This window comes from Salmo salar, chromosome ssa01, assembly GCF_905237065.1.
Source record: "Salmo salar chromosome ssa01, Ssal_v3.1, whole genome shotgun sequence".
In the NCBI taxonomy this organism is placed as follows: domain Eukaryota; kingdom Metazoa; phylum Chordata; class Actinopteri; order Salmoniformes; family Salmonidae; genus Salmo; species Salmo salar.
Window position 1 is genome coordinate 134,862,940 of NC_059442.1, and position 21,468 is coordinate 134,884,407.

At 42.3% G+C, this 21,468-nt stretch overlaps 1 protein-coding gene across 1 annotated transcript in view; it reads left to right on the forward strand.

Moving 5' to 3' along the window:
- LOC106564772 (protein phosphatase PTC7 homolog) overlaps positions 1–21,468 on the forward strand; it is a 33,118-nt gene that overhangs the window by 8,225 nt on the left and 3,425 nt on the right. The window contains exons 2-5 of the mRNA XM_014131133.2: positions 15,242–15,421; positions 19,484–19,682; positions 21,065–21,188; positions 21,298–21,427. Of these exons, the coding sequence (XP_013986608.1) occupies positions 15,242–15,421; positions 19,484–19,682; positions 21,065–21,188; positions 21,298–21,427 (633 nt within the window). The remainder of the gene's footprint in view (positions 1–15,241; positions 15,422–19,483; positions 19,683–21,064; positions 21,189–21,297; positions 21,428–21,468) is intronic.

A 21,468-nucleotide genomic window follows, 5' to 3' on the forward strand; every position in this document is an offset into this window, starting at 1 on the left:
CCAGTAAAGTTATTTTTAAATCTGGCAATGCGGTTGCATTCACGAGATGTTAATCTATAATTCTTTGAATGACAATATTACATTTTAACTTCTCTGGGCTAGGTGGGACGAAATCGTCCCACCTACGCAACAGCCAGTGTAATCCCGTGGCGCGATTTTCAAATACCTTAGAAATGCTATTACTTCAATTTCTCAAACATATGACTATTTTACACCATTTTAAAGACAAGACTCTCGTTAATCTAACCACACTGTCCGATTTCAAAAAGGCTTTACAACGAAAGCAAAACATTAGATTATGTCAGCAGAGTACCCAGCCAGAAATAATCACACACCCATTTTTCAAGCTAGCATATAATGTCACAAAAACCCAGAAGACAGCTAAATGCAGCACTAACCTTTGATCTTCATCAGATGACACACCTAGGACATTGTTATACAATACATGCATGTTTTGTTCAATCAAGTTCATATTTATATCAAAAAACAGCTTTTTACATTAGCTTGTGACGTTCAGAACTAGCATACCCCCTGCAAACTTCCGGGGAATTTACTAACAATTTACTAAATTACTCACGATAAACGTTCACAAAAAGCATAATTATTTTAAGAATTATAGATACAGAACTCCTCTATGCACTCGATATGTCCGATTTTAAAATAGCTTTTTGGTGAAAGCACATTTTGCAATATTCTAAGTACATAGCCCTGCCATCACGGGCTAGCTATTTAGACACCAGGCAAGTTTAGCCTTCACCAAAATCAGATTTACTATAACAAAAATGTTCTTACCTTTGTTGTCTTCGTCAGAATGCACTCCCAGGACTTCTACTTCAATCACAAATGTTGGTTTGGTCCCAAATAATCCATCGTTATATCCGAATAGCGGCATTTTGTTCGTGCGTCCCAGACACTATCCGAAATGGTAAATAAGGGTCGTGCGCATGGCGCAATTCGTGACAAAAAAAATCTAAATATTCCATTACCGTACTTCGAAGCATGTCAACCGCTGTTTAAAATCCATTTTTATGCAATTTTTCTCGTAAAAAAGCGATAATATTCCGACCGGGAATCTGCGTTTAGGTAAAAAGACGAAAGAAAATAAAGCATGGGGTCGACTCGTGCACGCGCCTAAGCCCATTGTCCTCTGATCGGCCACTTGCCAAAAGCGCTAATGTGTTGCAGCCTGGGGCTGGAATTACATCATTCAGCTTTTTCCCGCCTTCTGGGAGCCGTAGGAAGTGTCACGTAACAGCAGAGATCCTAAGTTTTGGATAGAGATGATCAAGGAGGGCAAGAAATGGTCAGACAGGCCACTTCCTGTAAGGAATCTTCTCAGGTTTTTGCCTGCCATATGAGTTCTGTTATACTCACAGACACCATTCAAACAGTTTTAGAAACTTTAGGGTGTTTTCTATCCAAAGCCAATAATTATATGCATATTCTAGTTACTGGGCAGGAGTAGTAACCAGATTAAATCGGGTACGTTTTTTTATCCGGCCGTGCAAATACTGCCCCCTATCCCCAACAGGTTAACTGTTCATAGGAGACTGCGTGAATCAGGCCTTCATGGTCGAATTGCTGCAAAGAAATCATTACTAAAGGACACCAATAATAAGAAGAGACTTGCTTGGGCCAAGAAACATGAGCTATGGACATTAGACTGGTGGAAATCTGTCCTTTTGGTTTGATGAGTCCATATTTTTGGTTCCAAACACCGTGTCTTTGTGAGACGCAGAGTGGGTGAACGGATGATCTCCGCATGTGTGGTTCCCACCGTGAAGCATGGAGATGTGATAGTGTGGGGGTGCTTTTCTGTGTACACTCAGGGATTTTATGTAGAATTCAAGGCACACATAACCAGGAATGCTACCACAGCTTTCTGCAGCGATACGCCATCCCATCTGGTTTGCGCTATCATTTATTTTTTAACAGGACAATAACCCAAAACACACCTCCAGGCTGTGTAAGGGCTATTTGACCAAGAAGGAGAGTGGTGGCCTCCACAATCACCTGACCTCAACCCAATGGAGATGGTTGAGTTGGACCGCAGAGTGAAGTGCTCAGCATATGTGGGAACTCCTTCAAGACTGTTGAAAAGCATTCCTCATGAAGCTGGTGAGCAGAATGCCAAGAGTGTGCAAAGCTTTCAATGCAAAGGGTGGCTACTTTGAAGAATCTGAAATATATTTTGATTTGAGTAACACTTATGGTTACTACATGATTCCATGTGTTTTATTTAATAGATTTGATGTTTTCACTATTTACACACAATACCCCATAATGACATTTACACCCAATACCAAATAATGACGCTGCACATCTATTTTCAAGTCTCTCCAGAGATGTTTGATCAGGTTCAAGTCCGAGCTCTTGCAGGGCCACTCAAGGACATTCCAAGAGACTTGTCCCGAAGCCACTCCTGCTTTGTCTCGGCTGTGTGCTTAAGGGTTCTTGTCCTGTTGGAAGGTGAACCTTCACCCCAGAGGTCCTGAGCACTCTGGAGCTCTCTGTACTTTGCTTCTTTATCTTTACCTCGATCCTGACTAGACTCCTAGTCCCTGCCGCTGAAAAACATCCCCCCAGCATGACGCTGCCACCACCGAGCTTCACCGTAGGGATGGTGCCAGGTTTCCTCAACATGTAACGCTTGGCATTCAGGCCAAAGAGTTCAGTCTTGGTTTCATCAGACCAGAGCATCTTGTTTTTCATGGTCTGAGATTTCTCGGTTTGGCCGGGTGGCCAGCTCTAGGAAGTCTTGGTGGTTCCAAACTTATTCCATTTTAAGAATGATGGAGGCCACTGTGTTCTTGGGGACCCTCAATGCTGCAGAAATGTTTTGGTACCCTTCCCCAGTTCTGTGCCTCGACACAATCCTGTCTCGGAGCTCTACGGACAATTCCTTCGACCTTGTGGCTTGGTTTCTGCTCCGACATGCACTGTCAACTGTGTGCCTTCCCAAATCATGTCCAATCAATTTAATTTACCACAGGTGGACTCCAAGTTGTAGAAACATCTCTCATTTTGAATCCTGTTTTAGTTTTGTCATTATGGGGTATTGTGTGTAGATTTATGGGGGAAATGTTTTATTTATTCAATTTTAGAATAAGGCTGTAACGTAACTGTGGAAAAAGTCAAGGGGTCTGAATATTTCCCAAATGCACTGTATGAAAAGTTGAGAAATAAATATACTAGGCTTAGCCTACAGAAAGCTCAATGGATCCTATTTTTAATAGAGGCCATCAACTGTTTTCTCATGCAAGCAATTGCATATCCTATAGAAATGTTGCACCACAGGAACACATTTTATTCTATGCATCAACCAGCGATGAGGAACTGGCTCTCGCTGCGCAATTGATTATCCTACTTCGCTCACACTCAGAATGCCAGGGCTCTCATGAAGTGTTTGCTTTGATTTTCGACTTGATTTGCATTCATTTCAGAGTGATTAGAGGGACAATAGAGCGCAGAGTACTGGCCATTAGCAACTGGCTGTTAGCAAGTTTGGTATTCTACTAATGACCATCAGAGCACAGTTTTGGAGAAGCTTAGTTACCGTGACTCAACGGTCACATGGAATTTGACTGTGTTCATGATTCCTGACTGCAAGTGTAGCGGTAATACGGTCACCGTAACAGCCCTAGTCACTGCAGACCAAGAAGGCAAATGACAAACACGTTGTTTTGCTTTGGGTAGTTAGCTAGCAATATAATCTCTCTTTTTACACAAGGCAGTGTTGTTCAGTACAGTATAAGTTTGATTAATGGGACTTGCTAGTGCCACTACTAGCCAAGATGAGCTAGCTAGCTTTGTTTACTATACCCAAAATGTACTGTAGCCTAACGTTATAGCTAACATTAGCTAGCTTGCCTCAGTGCATTTCACTAGGAGCAAAACTGAAGAAATGCTTTGACGAAGAGTAAATGCATGACTTTGGCTTTCTCATATTAGTCTTAGTAACTACCTTTGTGTTGTAGTTAGCTAGCGTGTGTCTGGAGGTGTGTAATATTAAGCATCATGCTGCTACAGTAGGAATACAGACGCTACACAATGATTGCCCATGATCTAATAGCGTTTTTGTCATCCTCTAACAGACAATACTGCTTTGTGGCCTACAGATTATTTTTGAGTTTGTTCTACTTGGGGAGAACTGTGTTGTTGGTGCCATTTGAACAAATTATCCCTCACACGATGGACAGTATGCTGGATACTATTAGGTTCTAATTTTTCAGAGTAAATAACTCACGGACACTAGAGAAGCTTAACCAAGTTTAATTCTTCCCAAAGGGTCGTTACAGCTGTAATTCAGACAAAAACATGTTCTTATCATCACAAGTATATACAGTTGAAGTCGGAAGTTTACATACATTTAGGTTGGAGGCATTAAAACTCGTTTTTCAACCACTCCACAAATTTCTTTTTAACAAACTATAGTTTTGGCAAGTCGGTTAGGACCTCTACTTTGTGCATGACACAAGTAATTTTTCCAACAATTGTTTACAGATTATTTCACTTATAATTCACTATATCACAAATCCAGTGGGTCAGAAGTGTACATACACTAAGTTGACTGTGCCTTTAAACAGCTTGGAAAATTTCAGAAAATGATGTCATGGCTTTAGAAGCTTATGATAGGCTAATTGACATAATTTGAGTCAATTGGAGGTGTACCTGTGGATGTATTTCAAGGCCTACCTTCAAACTCAGTGCCTCTTTGCTTGACGTCAATTTTTTTTTTTTAGACCTCCACAAGTCTGGTTCATCCTTGGGAGCAATTTCCAAATGCCTGAAGGTACCACGTTCATCTGTACAAACAATAGTACGCAAGTATAAACACCATGGGACCACGCAGTCATCATACCACTCAAGAAGGAGACTCGTTCTGTCTCCTAGAGATGAACATACTTTGGTTCGAAAAGTGCAAATCAATCCCAGAACAACGGCAAAGGACCTTGTGAAGATGCTGGAGGACACCGGTACAAAAGTATCTATATCCACAGTAAAATGAGTCCTATATCGACATAAGGAAGAAGCCACTGCTCCAAAACTGCCATAAAAAAGCCAGACTATGGTTTGCAACTGCACATGGGGACAAAGATCGTACTTTTTGGATAAATTAAACAAAAATGGAACTGTTTGGCCATAATGATCATCGTTATGTTTGGAGGAAAAAGGGGGAGCCGAAGAACATCATCCCAACCGTGAAGTACAGGGGTGGCAGCATCATGTTGTGGGGGGTGCTATGCTGCAGGAGGGACTGGTGCACTTCACAAAATAGATGGCATCATGAGGAAGGACAATTATGTGGATATATTGAAGCAACATCTTAAGACATCAGTCAGGAAATTAAAGCTTGGTCGCAAATGGGTCTTCCAAATGGACAATGACCCCAATCATACTTCCAAGGTATGGCAAGGTGGCATAAGGACAACAAAGTCAAGGTATTGGAGTGGCCATCACAAAGCCCTGACCTCAATCCTATAGAAATTCGTGGGCAGAACTGAAAAAGGCGTGTGGAGCAAGGAGGTTCTACAAACCTGACTCAGTTACACCAGCTCTGTCAGAAGGAATGGGACAAAATTCACCCAACTTATTGTGAGAAGCTTGTGGAAGGCTACCTGAAACGTGTGACCCAAGTTAACCTGTTATGGCTAGGGGGCAGTATTTTCACGGCTGGATAAAAAACGTACCCGATTTAATCTGATTATTACTCCTGCCCAGAAACTAGAATATGCATATAATTATTAGCACACTCCAAAGTTTCTAAAACTGTTTGAATGGTGTCTGTGAGTATAACAGAACTCAAATGGCAGGTCAAAACCTGAGAGATTCCTTTACAGGAAGTGGCCTGTCTGACCATTTATTGTCTTTCTTTGACATCTCATTCCAAAACTTAGGATCTCTGCGGTAACGTGACACTTCCCACGGCTCCAATAGGCTCTCAGAGCCCGGGAAAAACCTGAATGTCGTCATTCCAGCCCCAGGCTGAAACACATTATCGCCTTTCTCAAGTGGCCGATCAAGGGACAGTGGGCTTAGGCGCGTGCACTGGCCGCCCCCGTCTTTGTGTTTTTTCCTCTGTTTACCGAAAAGGAGATTCCCGGTTGGAATATTATCGCTTTTTTACGAGATAAATTGCATAAAAATTGATTTTAAACAGCGGTTGACATGCTTCGAAGTACGGTAATGGAATATTTAGAATTTTTTTGTCACGAAATGCGCCATGCGCGCAACCCTGATTTACCATTTCGGATAGTTTCTGGAACGCACGAACAAAACGCCGCTATTCGGATATAACGATGGATTATTTTGGACCAAACCAACATTTGTTATTGAAGTAGCAGTCCTGGGAGTGCATTCTGACGAAGACAACAAAGGTAAGAACATTTTTGTTATAGTAAATCTGATTTTGGTGAAGGCTAAACTTGCCAGGTGTCTAAATAGCTAGCCCGTGATGGCTGGGCTATGTACTTAGAATATTGCAAAATGTGCTTTCACCAAAAAGCTATTTTAAAATCGGACATATCGAGTGCATAGAGTTCTGTATCTATAATTCTTAAAATAATTTATGCTTTTTGTGAACGTTTATCGTGAGTAATTTAGTAAATTGTTAGTAAATTCCCCGGAAGTGTGCGGGGGCTATGCTAGTTCTGAACGTCACATGTTTTTTGATATAAATATGAACTTGATTGAACAAAACATGCATGTATTGTATAACATAATGTCCTAGGTGTGTCATCTGATGAAGATCATCAAAGGTTAGTTCTGCATTTAGCTGTCTTCTGGGTTTTTGTAACATTATATGCTAGCTTGAAAAATGGGTGTCTGATTATTTCTGGCTGGGTACTCTGCTGACATAATCTAATGTTTTGCTTTCGCTGTAAAGCCTTTTTGAAATCGGACAGTGTGGTTAGATTAACGAGAGTCTTGTCTTTAAAATGCTGTAAAATAGTCATGTTTGAAAAATTGAAGTTTTCGGATTTTAGAGGAATTTGTATTTCGCGCCACGCCCATCATTGGATATTGGAGCAGGTGTTCCGCTAGCGGAACGTCTAGATGTAAGAGGTTAAACAATTTAAAGGCAGTGCTACCGAATACTGAGTATGTAAACTTCTGACCCACTGGGAATGTTATGAAAGAAATAAAAGCTGAAATAAATCATTCTCTCCTATTATTCTGGCATTTCACAATCTTAGTGGTGATCCTCAAATTGATTAGAAATACAGTGTTGACATTGTTAACCTCTCTCGGGCAGGTGGGATGCTATCGTCCCACCCACGGTTCACACTATTCAAAAACCAGTGAAAAATCAGAGCGCCAAATTCAAAACCACAAAATGTCATAATTCAAAGTTCTCAAACAGGACTATTTTACACCATTTTATACATACACTTCTCCTGAATTGAACCACGTTGTCCAATTTCAAAAAGGCTTTACAGCGAACGTAAAACATTAGATTGTTGGGAGAGTACATAGACACAAATAACCACAGCCATTTTCCAAGCAACTAGATGCATCACAAATACCCAAAACACAGCTAAATGCAGCACTAACCTTTGACGAGCTTCATCAGATGACACTCCTAGGACATCATGTTACACAATACATGCATTTCTTGTTCGATCAAGTTCATATTTATATCCATAAACCCCATTTTACATTGGCGCGTGATGTTCAGAAAATATTTTGCCTCCAATACTGCCGTTGAATCAGCACAACAATTTACAAAAATACTCGTCATAAACGTTGATAAAATATTGAACTGTCAAAGAATTATAGATGAACATCTCCTTTATGCTAACGCTGTGACAAATTTCAAAAAAGCTTCAAGAGAAAAGCACACTTTGCAATAATCTGAGTACTGCGCTCAGAAAAATACACTAGGCAATACAGATACCCGCCATTTCGGACTCATCTAAAATATTAATTAGCATTAGAAATATTCACTTACCTTTGATCTTCATCAGAAGGCACTTCCAGGAATCCCAGGTCCACAATAAATGTTGCTTTGTTCGATAAAGTCCATAATTTATGTCTAAATAGCTCCTTGTTGTTAGCGCGTTCGGTTAGCTACTCCAAGTGTAGGAAGCGCGCGGAAAATGTCACGACGAAAAGTTTAAAAAAAAGTTATATTTACGTTCATTCAAACATGTCAAACGTTGTAAAGCATCAATCTTTAGGGCCTTTATAATGTGAAACTTCAGTAATATTCCAACCGGACGATTCCAGTGTCTTGAAAAACATTTTGGAACACAGCCAACTCTCACGTGAAGACGCGCCAATGAACTGATGTCCTTCCCTGGGTCACCAACTTCCCCACCTTGTTCGCTCTATGTTCATTTTAGAAGCCTCAAACAACTTTCTAAAGACTGTTGACATCTAGTGGAAGCCTTAGGAAGTGCAAAATGAACCCTAACTTACTGTGTGTTCGATTGGCAATGACTTGAAAAGACTACAGGCACCAGAATTCTCACTTCCTGGTTAGATTTTTCTCAGGCTTTTGCCTGCCATATGAGTTCTGTTATACTCACAGACATCATTCAAACAGTTTTAGAAACTTCAGAGTGTTTTCTATCCAAATCTACTAATAACATGCATATTCTAGTTCCTGGGCCCGAGTAGTAGGCCGTTTTAATTTGGGTACGTTTTTCATCCGGCCGTGAAAATACTGCCCCCTACCCTAGAGAAGTTAATGTTGTAAAATGACAATTGTAGCTGGAAACAGACGCCTCACAAGTCCTCAACTGGCACTTTCATTAAATAGTACCCGCGACAGAGGAAGATTGGGGAAAAAGTGTTATGGACAGGCGAATCTAAGTTTGAGGTGTTCGGATCCCAAGAAGAACATTCGTGAGATGCAGAAAAAAATTCAAGATTCTGGAGGAGTGCTTGATGCCATCTGTCAAGCATGGTGGAGGCAATGTGATGGTCTGGGGGTGCTTTGGTGGTGGTAAAGCGGGAGATTTGTACAGGGTAAAATGGATCTTGAAGGAGGAAGGCTATCACTCCATTTTACAACGCCATGCTATAGCCTGTGGACAGCGCTTAATTGGGACCAATTTCCTCCTACAACAGGACAATGACCCAAAGCACAGCTCCAAACTATGCAAGAACTATTTAGGGAAGAAGCAGTCAGCTGGTATTCTGTCTATAATGGAGTGGCCAGCACAGTCACCGGATCTCAACCCTATTGAGCTGTTGTGGGAGCAGCTTGACCGTATGGTACTTATTAAGAAGTGCCCGTCAAGCCAATCCAACTTGTGTGAGGTGCTTCAGGAAGCATGGGGTGAAATCTCTTCAGATTACCCCAACAAATTGACAACTAGAAGGCCAAAGGTCTGCAAGGCTGTAATTGCTGAAAATTGAGGATTCTTTGACGAAAGCGAAGTTTGAAGGACACTATTTAAATTTAAAAAAACATTATTTATAACCTTGTCAACGTGTTGACTATATTTCCTATATATTTTTCATGGAAAACAATGACATTTCTAAGTGACCCCAAACTTTTGAACGGTACTGTATATGTCATACATTACTGTTCCTGCATACTGCTGTGTAAACTCACCTCGGTTTCCACAGCAAATAAACTATCTTGAATACACGCCATGTCTACTTATTTCCTACATTGACCGACTAATCGGTTTTATTTGAAACATGTTTACTTGCCATCAAATGAAAATTATATATCACCTCCTTGCATCGCATCTTTTGTTTTAGCAATAAGATTGTATCTAGTTACTTGCAAATACATTTCATGAATATCACAATGAATTGATCCAGAAGTGAAGTCAACACTTTATTGGTTTCTGATTCAGCTGGAATCATTTAGTCACTTCTCAGTACACTTGTATAACATATAAAACATTTGATTAAACTCCATATGTGAAAGATCAAACAATATCTATACTACAATACAGTTGTGATCATACTAGGGATTCTATATTGTACTACAACATCAATCAAACTGTTCCAGGCAGGGTCCTGAATGTTCTTCAGCTGGTGAACTCTGTCTTGTGTTGGGCAATGGCAGCTGGTCTGGCAGAAATTCATGAGCTCCATGATTCATGAGCTCCATGACACTTTGGCTCTTGCCAGCCTCGTGCAGTTTTTTTCCCCCTCTTCCGTGTCAGATGATTTTGAGCTTGTTCCCGGCTGAAAGCTTTCATCCAATGGTTCTACAGGATCTGTACTACCAAAGCTGGTGTCATCAGAAGCAGGATTAGTCTGCAGGACAATATTTTACTACTGTAACCATCAATACACACTCAAACAAGGTACTATATCCACCCATCCCCCTCGTGTCAATAGATCATGCATACTAACCTTCACACACACAAAACAACCCCCCCGAAAAAAGACACCAGTCGGTCACCCACACCTTTCCCTCCTTACTAATAACTCTGCTTTTCTCCAATTTAGATTTCAAACTTTGCATAAACAATCAACTAAGTCTACAGATAAAACTACAGTAGACGTTGTAGCCTACTTAAACACCAAGTAACGTAAACTCACCCCACTCCGTACAAATGTGCGCAACCGCGACATTCAAACAAGGCTGCAAAGAAAACGAATGGGACTGTAGCGACTGTGTTGACTTCAACATCTGGGGTGTGAACTACGTTTCTATTCAAGCGTTGATCGACATGGGAATGGCTCTATAGTATTGGAGAAAAGTTGAAAAAACAGACTCTCCGTTACATCGTGACGTGTCATGCCGTAACGTACAGCACGCATAAAGCAACTATTTCTGTCTTACAATCTCTCTCCACCAGGTGTAGCACTTCTCTCATCGTTTAAAAACAAGAAATGGACAGTGACGGGGGTAAGGGGGGGATACCTAGTCATTTTTTGCGTCATCACTGCAAACATCATGACTCTCAAAGCCGCTGTTTACTTCCGAAGATCACTTTAGGTATGTATGTAATGACACATTATATAAACTCTTTATAGTGTTTTATTTACATTTTAGAGGCGTTAAGTTGGACAGATCGAGTGAAAAAGAAGCCGTTTTGCCACACACCTCTCCTTCTCACTACCACGCGTTAGTTTCGCTTCCCCACCCGCCATTTTTAAAAAGACCCGACAGCGCTCATTGCCTTCTTGACTCATGCAGAAACAGGCAGCGTGGAGGTCATGTAATTGATTCTGTTGGAAAGGGGAGAAATTGTGCTTTACAATGGAATTGACATTACAGTTGATCTGGAAGTATTACGTCAATTGTACAGACCAAGGCGATGTACAAAAATGAGTGAGTTTACGTTATCCCCATAAGACACATACCATGTTTATGTCTAGCTCCAGTATATGTATTTGCTAATCATAGAGTCAAGATGACATACACTAGTTCCTGGTGCTGAGCTTGATGTTGATTGGATCAAACTCACGTTATTTTCTGCATTAGTTAATTAGCTAACAGTTAGATACGGTCCAGTAGGCTGTAGCTAACCTAGCTCACGTTAGCTAGCTCACATTGCCAAATAGCAGCTGGCTATTTACTTTGGCATGTCCTGCCGGCGTTTTCTGAAAGCTAGCTAGATTTTGGTTTAGACAAACAAATGTAGTTCGCTGTCTAGTTACGTTAGCTAGCGAAGTTATCTACGTTACCTCTGCTCGTCTTCTTAGTAAGGTAACTGATGAAATGTTACCCCAGCAGCCTGTGCTTCCTTGCAGTTTGCACATCTAGGTACTGAACACCACACCATGACTAAACATTACAGTTATCGATACAAAAATGAATAGTTATCCGCAAGCTGATGTTCTATGAACGAGTGGCTGTTCCAGTGAGTAACATTATCTACCTGTTGACACCCATTCTCAACTGGATCCACCACGGCAGGGGCGACGTTTCCCTTTTAAGCTATAATTGTTTCCACCACATTTTATTTATTTATAGGATTTAGATAACAACATTCAGTAAATAGTAGTACCCAACATTCGATTTGGACCAAACGTACCAATGAGTAACACATGAGTTGTCAAAAGCCACCCACGGACCCCCCTCCCATGCCAATCCCATCAACCACTATACCGTATCTGTTCTCTGTTTGACAAGTATTATGAAGCTGTTGCAGGGTGTATTGCTTCTCCATACTATAATATATTCCCTGTGAATCTGGTGATGTTCAGGAAAATTATTCTGAACAAAAATATATAAATGCAACATGCAACAATGTCATTGATTTTACTGAGTTACAGTTCATATGAGGAAATCAGCCAATCTATGGATTTCACATGACTGGGAATACAGATATGCATTTGTTGGTCATGGATACCTCCGTAACTTATGCCTGCTCGAACCATAACCACACCGCCACCATGGGGGCACTCTGTTCACAACCTTGACTTCAGCAAACCGCTTGTCCATACAACGCCATACATGTGGTCTGCGGTTTTGAGGCTGGTAGGACGTACTGCCAAGTCCACAGCTCTGGTGGACTTTCCTGCAGTCATCATGACAATTGCACACTCCCTCAACTTGAGATCTGTGGCGTTGTGTGTGTGACAAAACTGCACATTTTAGTGGCCTTCTATTGTCCCGGTCACAAGGTGCACCTGGGTAATGATCATGCTGTTTAATCTGTTTCTTAATATGCCACACCTGTCAGGTGGATGAATTATCTTGGCAAATGAGAAATGCTCACTAACAGATGTAAACACATTTGTGCACAAATTGAGAAAAATAAGCTTTGTGTGAAATGCGTCATTTTTTTTTATTTCAGCTCATGAAACATGGGACCAACACTTTACATGTTGCGTTTTATATTTTTTGTTCAGTGTATGAAAGTGTGTTTTAGGCACCAACAAACAACGTTGCTTAGCTAGCAGAGGGGGCTCTCCTTGTATGGGCCCTCACTGTGGAATCTTGAATTTATGTGTGTCTGTTTGTTTGTATGGAGTAGTTGGATGGATGTCCTTTTTTTCCCTGGAAACCTGTCCTCTGGCACTGTGCTCTCTGTGAAGGGGAGAGAGAGAGAGGAGGGAGGGAGGGGGAAGCTTATCGAGGTATGCAGTGTGTGTTCATGGCTTCTCTCTTCTCTGCCCTCTCTCCCTCCTTTTACCAAAGGTCTTCCACCCTGCAGCACTGCAAAGAAAGTGAAGCTTTGAAATATTATTCTCACCTCTCTCCTCTGAGTCAGCTCCACAAAGACTGAAGGTTTTGTTATTAAGCAGCAGACAGAGCCCATCTGAGGGAGAACAGGGCCCAGTAGAACTGGTCTTTCTGGGTCTGTGCAGGGAGGAGTGACAGCACTGCAGTGCGCACCGATGCCAGGCCACTTCTGTCAGTCTGTGTGGCTCATTTGACCCAGTCTCCAGATTGATACTGATGTAACACCTGACCTGAGACAGCCAAGTTCAAAGGTCAACAGTGTCCGTCATGCTGCCAAATCCCCAAATTACTCTTAAGCACTGTAGCTAAGTAGACCACAAGACGTATTACTATCAGCCTACTCCACGGTGCTTATCAGACTGTCTCTCAGGCTCACAGAGCGGCAGAGTAGGCTCCCAGGAAGAGGATGCGGTGTCCAGGGAGGCCCTTACCCTGGTAGCAGCACTGGCTGTAATGGGAAACCACATTGTGTGGTTAATCGTATAGTGAGGCTCCAAGGTGTGTGGTCACCGGTCATACCTCCACCTTGTGGCCTACATTGAGAATGTTGTTGCAGCCCTGACTATTGCTTCATGGGCTACAACCAGTTTAAAAGGGAGAGACCTTATGGATGTTATTTTCCTAGTCATTTGTTTTTGTGTACTATGTTCTAGAGATGCTTAACCGGCCGGTCACATGGCTGTAAATCAAGGCAAGGGACCCCGAGTTCTTCTTTTTAGGCCAGTTTTAATCAAGTGGTTTAATTCTATTTATTTATATTGTCAGTCTTGTACCTTTTGGGCAGTCAGTAGTGATAGGTCTAGAATGAGCGGTTCATGGCTTTTTGCTATGTTCCATTGCTTGGTGTTTAAGGATCGGCTATTTCTCTTTTTTGCTGTAGTTGAGGGTTGACGGACTGTGCTGAGAGAGAGAGAACCCCTTTTGTGCAGGGTTTATGGAGTGGACAACGTTGGTGTTATTACAGCTTTGATAGTAGAAAATGACGAGGCAATGCTGTTACCGTGGAATTGCATACAGCATACTTTCTCTGTCCATCGCCATTGTAATATACTGGGAAGCCAAAATGTTCCCAAACTGGAGATTTAAATGATGATGTGGAGAATCCTCCTGGTTTATTGACCCCACCACCCGCCATTGTACACAACTAGTTCCTGGCTGCTTGTCACAAAAGGACTGTTTTGAAATGCACCAATTTAAGATTAGTATTTTGATTACAACATGCGCTTAGGCTCTAGTTTTTTTCAGTTCAGATTTACTCCAGGCAATGTAGTGTATAGCCTATAGGCCTAGTGTTTTACATTTGTTTTGTATTTTACCCCCTTCACAATTTTTGATCTTCTCTCATCCCGCTCCTTAACACCCGCCGGCTTAACCCGGAAGCCAGCTGCACCAATGTGTTGGAGGAAACACCGTTCAACTGGCAATGAGCCAGGTAAAGCCCCCCCCCAGCCAAACCCTCCCCTAACCTGGACGACACTGGGCCAATTGTGCGCCGTCCTATGGGACTCACGGCCACGACTGGTTGTGGCACAGCCGGGGAATAAACCCGGGTCTGTAGTAACACCTCTAGCACTGCGATGCAGTGCCATAGACCGCTGCGCCCCTCGGGAGGCCCTAGGCCTAGTGTTTTAATTAGAAGTATTTATTTTTTTATGTATTCATTTGGGTTCACATTCCAGACCGATCCGAGGTCCCTGTACCGAACGTTTTGGTACGAATAAGTGTACTGTTACACCCGTAGTGGTTAGCTATCTTGGAGGAGGTATTTAGTGTCGTGTGCACTTGGCTAGCTGCCATCCCATAGACTACATTGCGTATGAAGTGTGACTGGCTCATCCGTGGATGTACGGAGAAAATGGCCTGGGGTGCATGCTTTCTGATGTGCTCAAAGTTAAGTTGTCGGAAACTGACAAGCATTGGGATTCTACAAGGAGAAATGGTAGATTTGTCGCTACCGGGTCGGCACACAGCACTTACCGCTTTTGTTCTAGCAAGAGAAGGAACGGCCTCCCACTGTGATAAGTACCTATCGGTAGGGAGATTCTCTGTGTGTTTTAATGCTTTACCGTGGAATTGTCCATAACCATTCACTGTTCTGATACTTATACACTTATTTTTCTCTGTGTGTCTCAGGTGTGGCGGATGGTGTAGGTGGATGGAGGGACTACGGGGTGGACCCGTCCCAGTTCTCTGCCACCCTGATGAGGACATGTGAGCGACTGGTGAAGGAGGGCCGCTTCACCCCCAGCAGCCCTGTGGGCATCCTCACCTCTGGCTACTATGAGCTCCTACAAAACAAAGTACCCCTGCTTGGTGAGTACACATACTACATTCACTCAATCTCAGTATAAATGCATATGGGGGGACAGGACAGGCCAGGTGAGTAATATATACACGCACAGTATAATGCATATGGGGGACAGGTGAGTAATTCACACTAGAGGTCGACCGATTAATCGGCATGTGCGATTTCAAGGGCTGATTTCAAGGGCTGATTTCAAGTTTTCATAACAATCGGTAATCTGCCTTTTTGGATGCCGATCACATTGCAATCCATGAGGAAACTGCGTGGCAGGCTGACCACCTGTTATGCGAGTGCAGCGTCAAAAGGACCTTATAGCTGCAATGAGCCAAGGTAAGTTGCTAGCTTGCATTAAACTTCTTATAAAAATCAATCTTCACATAATCACTAGTTAACTACACATAGTTGATGATATTACTAGGTTAACTAGCTTGTCCTGCGTTGCGTATAATCAATGTGGTGCCTGTTAATTTATCATCGAATCACGGCCTACTTCAACTTTGCCAAACAGGTGATTTAACCTGTTGGGTCTAGGGGGCAGCATTTGCACGTCTGGATAAAAAAAATGTACCCGATTTAATCTGGTTACTAATCCTACCCAGTAACTAGAATATGCATATACTTATTATATATGGATAGAAAACACTCTAAAGTTTCTAAAACTGTTTGAATGGTGTCTGTGAGTATAACAGAACTCATTTGGCAGGCAAAACCCTGAGACATTTTCTGACAGGAAGTGGATACCTGATGTGTTGTATTGACTTTAAACCTATCCCATTGAAAAACACAGGGGTTTAGGAATATTTTGGCACTTCCTATTGCTTCCACTAGATGTCACCAGCCTTTACAAAGTGTTTTGAGTCTTCTGGAGGGAGATCTGACCGAACAAGAGCCATGGAACGATGATGTCCCATTAGACACCTGGCGCGCGAGTTCATGTTGGGTACCCTCGTTCCAATACGTTATAAAAGAGTATGCATTCGTCCACCTTGAATATTATTCATGTTCTGGTTAAAAAGGCCCTAATGATTTATGCTATACAACGTTTGACATGTTTGAACGAACGGAAATATATTTTTTCCCCTCGTTCATGACGAGAAGTCCGGCTGGCTTACATCATGTGCTAACGAGACGGAGATTTTTGGACATAAATGATGAGCTTTTTTGAACAAAACTACATTCGTTATGGACCTGTGACATCTGATGAAGAGAATCAAAGGTAATGGATTATTTACATAGTATTTTTCTGGGCGCAGTGCTCAGATTATTGCAAAGTGTGATTTCCCAGTAAGGTTATTTTTAAATCTGGCAAGTTGATTGCGTTCAAGAGATGTAAATCTATAATTCTTTAAATGACAATATAATATTTTACCAATGTTTGCCAATTTTAATTATTTAATTTGTGACGCTGACTTGACTGCCGGTTATTGGAGGGAAACGATTTCCTCAACATCAATGCCATAGTAAAACGCTGTTTTTGGATATAAATATGAACTTGATAGAACTAAAAATGCATGCATTGTCTAACATAATGTCCTAGGAGTGTCATCTGATGGAGATTGTAAAAGGTTAGTGCATCATTTTAGCTGGTTTTATGGTTTTGGTGACCCTGTCTTTGACTTGACAAAACATTACACACAACTCTTGTAAATGTACTGTCCTAACATACTCTAAATTTATGCTTTCGCCGTAAAACCTTTTTGAAATCGTAAAACGTGGTTAGATTAAGGAGATGTTTATCTTTCAAATGGTGTAAAATAGTTGTATTTTTGAAAAATTTGAATTTTGACATTTATTTGGATTCAAATTTGCCGCTCTTGAAATGCACCTGCTGTTGATGGAGTGCACCACGGGTGGCACGCTAGCGTCCCACCTAGCCCCAAGAGGTTAACAAAAGCGCATTTGCAAAAAAAAGCACATTCCTTGCACAAATGTACCTAACCATGAACATCAATGCCTTTCTTTAAATCAATACACAGAGGTACATTTTTTTATCTGCATATTTAGTTATAATAAATGCATGTTAGCAGGCAATATTAACTATGGAAATTGTCACTTCTCTTGCGTTCAGTGCAAGCAGAGTCAGGGTATATGCAACAGTTTGGGCCACCTGGCTCGTTGCGAACTGTGTTTCTTCCTAACAAAGACCGTAATTAATTTGCCAGAATTTTACATAATTATGACATAACATTGAAGGTAGTGCAATATTTAGGCTTAGGGTTACCACCCGTTCGTCAAAATATGGAATTGTTCCGTATTTCACTGAAAGAATAAGCGTTTTGTTTTTGAAATTATAGTTTCAGGATATGACCAAAGGCTCGTATTTCTGTGTTTATTATATTTACGTCTATGATTTGATAGAGCAGTCTGACTGAGCAGTGGTAGGCAGCAGCAGGCTCGTAAGCATTCATTTAAACAGTACTTTACTGTGTTTGCGAGCAGCTCTTAGCAATGCTTGAAGCACAGCGCTGTTTATGACTTCAAGCCTATCAACTCCCGAGATTAGGATGGCAATACTATAGTGCCTAGAAGAACATCCAATAGTCAAAGGTATAATGAAATACAAATGGTATAGCGAGAAATAGTCCTATAATTCCTATAACTACAACCTAAAACTTCTTAACTGGGAATATTGAACCACCAGCTTTCATATGTTAATCTTAAATGTTAGCTTTTTTACATGGCACATATTTGCACTTTTACTTTCTTCTCCAACACTGTTTTTGCATTATTTAAACCAAATTGAACATGTTCAATTATTTATTTGAGACTAAATAGATTTATTTATGTATTATATTAAGTTAAACTAAAAAGGTTCATTGTTCATTCAGTATTGATGTAATTGTCATTATTACAAATATATATCAAAATCGTCCGATTAATCGATATAGGCTTTTTTTTGCTGCTCCAATAATCGGTGTCGGCGTTGAAAATCAGAATATATATATATATATATCTTATTTTTATATAGGTGTTACTCACCTGGCCTGTCCTGTCCCCCCACATGCATTATACTGTGTGTGTATGTATGTATGTGTGTGTGTATATATATGTATGCATATATATATATACATACATACATACATACATACATACATACATACATACATACATACATACATAGTATAATGCATGTGGGGCGACAGGCCAGGTGAGTAACACGCACTCCAACTAACACATGCATTGTGCTCTGGTAAATAACATCTGCAGCATGAGACTGTGTGCTGTTGCCTGGGTTTCCCTGCCCGCTGAGCTGCACTATCAATCCATCCAAAAAGATCATTATAACAAAGCTTTCCTCCCTCAATGTGGCCCTAATTAAAAAATTGTCTGCTCCCCAAGTAAAATAAAGTTAACGCTACTGGTTGTTTTGACTTCCCTGTGTTCTAATTCTAAAGGGGCTGGAGATCATTCTTTGATTATGAACTGGACCTTGGAACTGGGTGATGTAATAATCATATAGCTGAAATGGTGCCGTCCTTCAGTCTGCCACCACCCAGTTCCAAGGTCCAGTTCCACAGAGGTCATTGGGACAAACACCTGACCCAGTCTCTAGCCCCCCCCTCTCAGTTACCATTTCGGTCCATTCCAGAGCACCTAAAAGGTCAGTGGAAGGAGCAGTTACTGACTCCGCTCACGGGTCCACATGTTTTTTTTTAACGGCACTGGCGTGTAAAAAACGTGACAGACTGAGGGCACATTTTCAACTGAGACCCGACACCACAGGCAAGGCTGCCTGCTCTGAGACACTCCTGTCCACCAAGTCACACGATGTTTGCCTATCAAAAGTGTCCCGCTTCTTATTTTGGGATAGTGTGATAGCAGCTAAAGCCAAAGTCTGTGCTTGACCGTCCCTTCTGAAGGACAGTGGTAGAGTAGGAGCTGCAGAGTGGGGACAGGGGAAGGACTTCTGTTTTTAGACTGTGCCAGACTGACTGGTCCGGCATGTGATCTCACACACCCCTTCCCTGCTGTACTGGTAACCCCACAGTTTTTAACACAAGGAGAAATGGATATCAGGTGATGGCTAACCACCATATGTTGGTATATTCCCTCTCTTCTCCCCCTCCCAGGGAGCAGCACAGCATGTATCGTGGTCCTGGACCGAAGGAGCCACCAACTGCACACGTGTAATCTAGGGGACTCTGGTTTCCTGGTGGTGCGAGGGGGAGAGGTGGTGCACCGCTCAGACGAACAGCAGCACTACTTCAACACCCCTTTCCAGCTGTCCATTGCTCCCCCAGGGGCAGAGGGAGTGGTGCTCAGTGACAGGTCAGTCCCCTTCACCTCCTTCTCTGACCCTCCACCTGGTCTCAAATTACCATTGGTATTGAGAGAACTGGCTTTCTGGCCCTGCCATAGACTTTAAAATGACTAACACCAAATTAAAGCTGTAGAATGTTATTCTGTTTCTTCACTGTGTCCAGCTTGCTAAAGCTAGACAGTCAGAGAGCATTGGAAATTCCAACAACTATAGATAGTTTACTATTTTTGTCTAATTTTGATGGTGAGGAAAGATAACACATTTTCAGTGTGGCCCGCCGGACCTCGTGGAAGACCGATTGCGCCCCCTGGGGCAAAAATGAGTTTGACCATCCCTGCTTTAGACGATATACCTGGAGCAAATGACAGGTTGTCATTGGAAATGAGGTTAAATAAAATCGTATCTAGAATTTCTCTTCAGTTCACAGAAGGATTTGAAAGGAACGTTGGCTAGATAACGAATAAGCTTTGTCCTCATTCTAGGACTTTATTATTGGCTCAATAACAGCCATGTGACGCTGTGCCCTCGTTAGTTAGTTTAGGCCAAACAGCCCACCCACCAATAGCCCTCAAGCAATGTTCAGCCTGGCCTGGAGACCACGTGAGCTCCTAGGTGCTGGCAGGGTATGTTTTCCTTCTCTCTTTTCTATTGAGGGACCATGTGACAGCAACCAACCCCTTACTTCAGCTGTTCTGCCAACAGTGTGTAGTGCCTGGGCCCATGCCAGACGCACGCGCGCACACACACACACACACACACACACACACACAGGCCAGTAGCAGACAGGGGGCAGACCCGCCAGACCTCTTTCCGCTGGGCTTGTTCTTTTTCTCTCTCCAGGAATCTCTGAAAAATAGGGATTATTTTGAGCTCCATGTGTTTCTACATTTAAATGAGACCTTTATTGTTTTATATTGCAGTCCTCACTGCAAGACCTTCGGGCTCTCCTATAACGATCGCATTAACACGCAAACTTGCACAACGTCACTATGCTTCCATGCATACGTACTTCTCCACACACACACACACACACACACACACACGTTCACATTTGCTCTCTGTCTTTCTGGTATGGTAGGGGTTGAATAAGGGGCAATTCCACAGTTTCAAGGGCAGAGGGTTACGTCCGGCTCCCATACCCTGGCTAGGAGCCAGATATGGTGCTGGGTGGGTGGGTGGGGCTGGAGCAGGGCAGGCTGCACTGTGTGCCAGGAGGAATTGGCTGTCTTATTACCCAGCCATCATATCCCTCTGAGGCACAGTCACCTTTTGACCTGATTCTTCCTGATCATGTTTGTGAGGATCACTTGTACTGTCTATCTGGTTGCAGCTCTCTGGTGCCCTCTGGCTGGCCCTGATTAACAGTGCTGTCCTGTGTTCTCCTCCCCAGCCCTGAGGCCGCTGATAGCGCCTCCTTCGATGTCCAGCTGGGTGACATCATCCTGACCGCCTCGGATGGCCTCTTCGACAACATGCCCGACTACATGATCCTGCAAGAGCTCAAAAAGCTCAAGGTAACACATCGCAGTACCTCCTAGCTGCTTGCACACCCACCTAAATCTACACATTCACCTTAGTAAATACCTGCACACATTTCTTTGTCCTAATGCTTGTATTTCTCAGAGCGCCAACTATGACAGCATCCAGCAGACGGCACAGAGCATTGCAAAGCAAGCGCACGAACTGGCCTATGACCCCAACTACATGTCCCCTTTCGCTCAGTTTGCCTGTGACAATGGCCTGAATGTAAGAGGTACGTATCGGGTTCTTGGGAAGAACTTTACGTCCCTAATG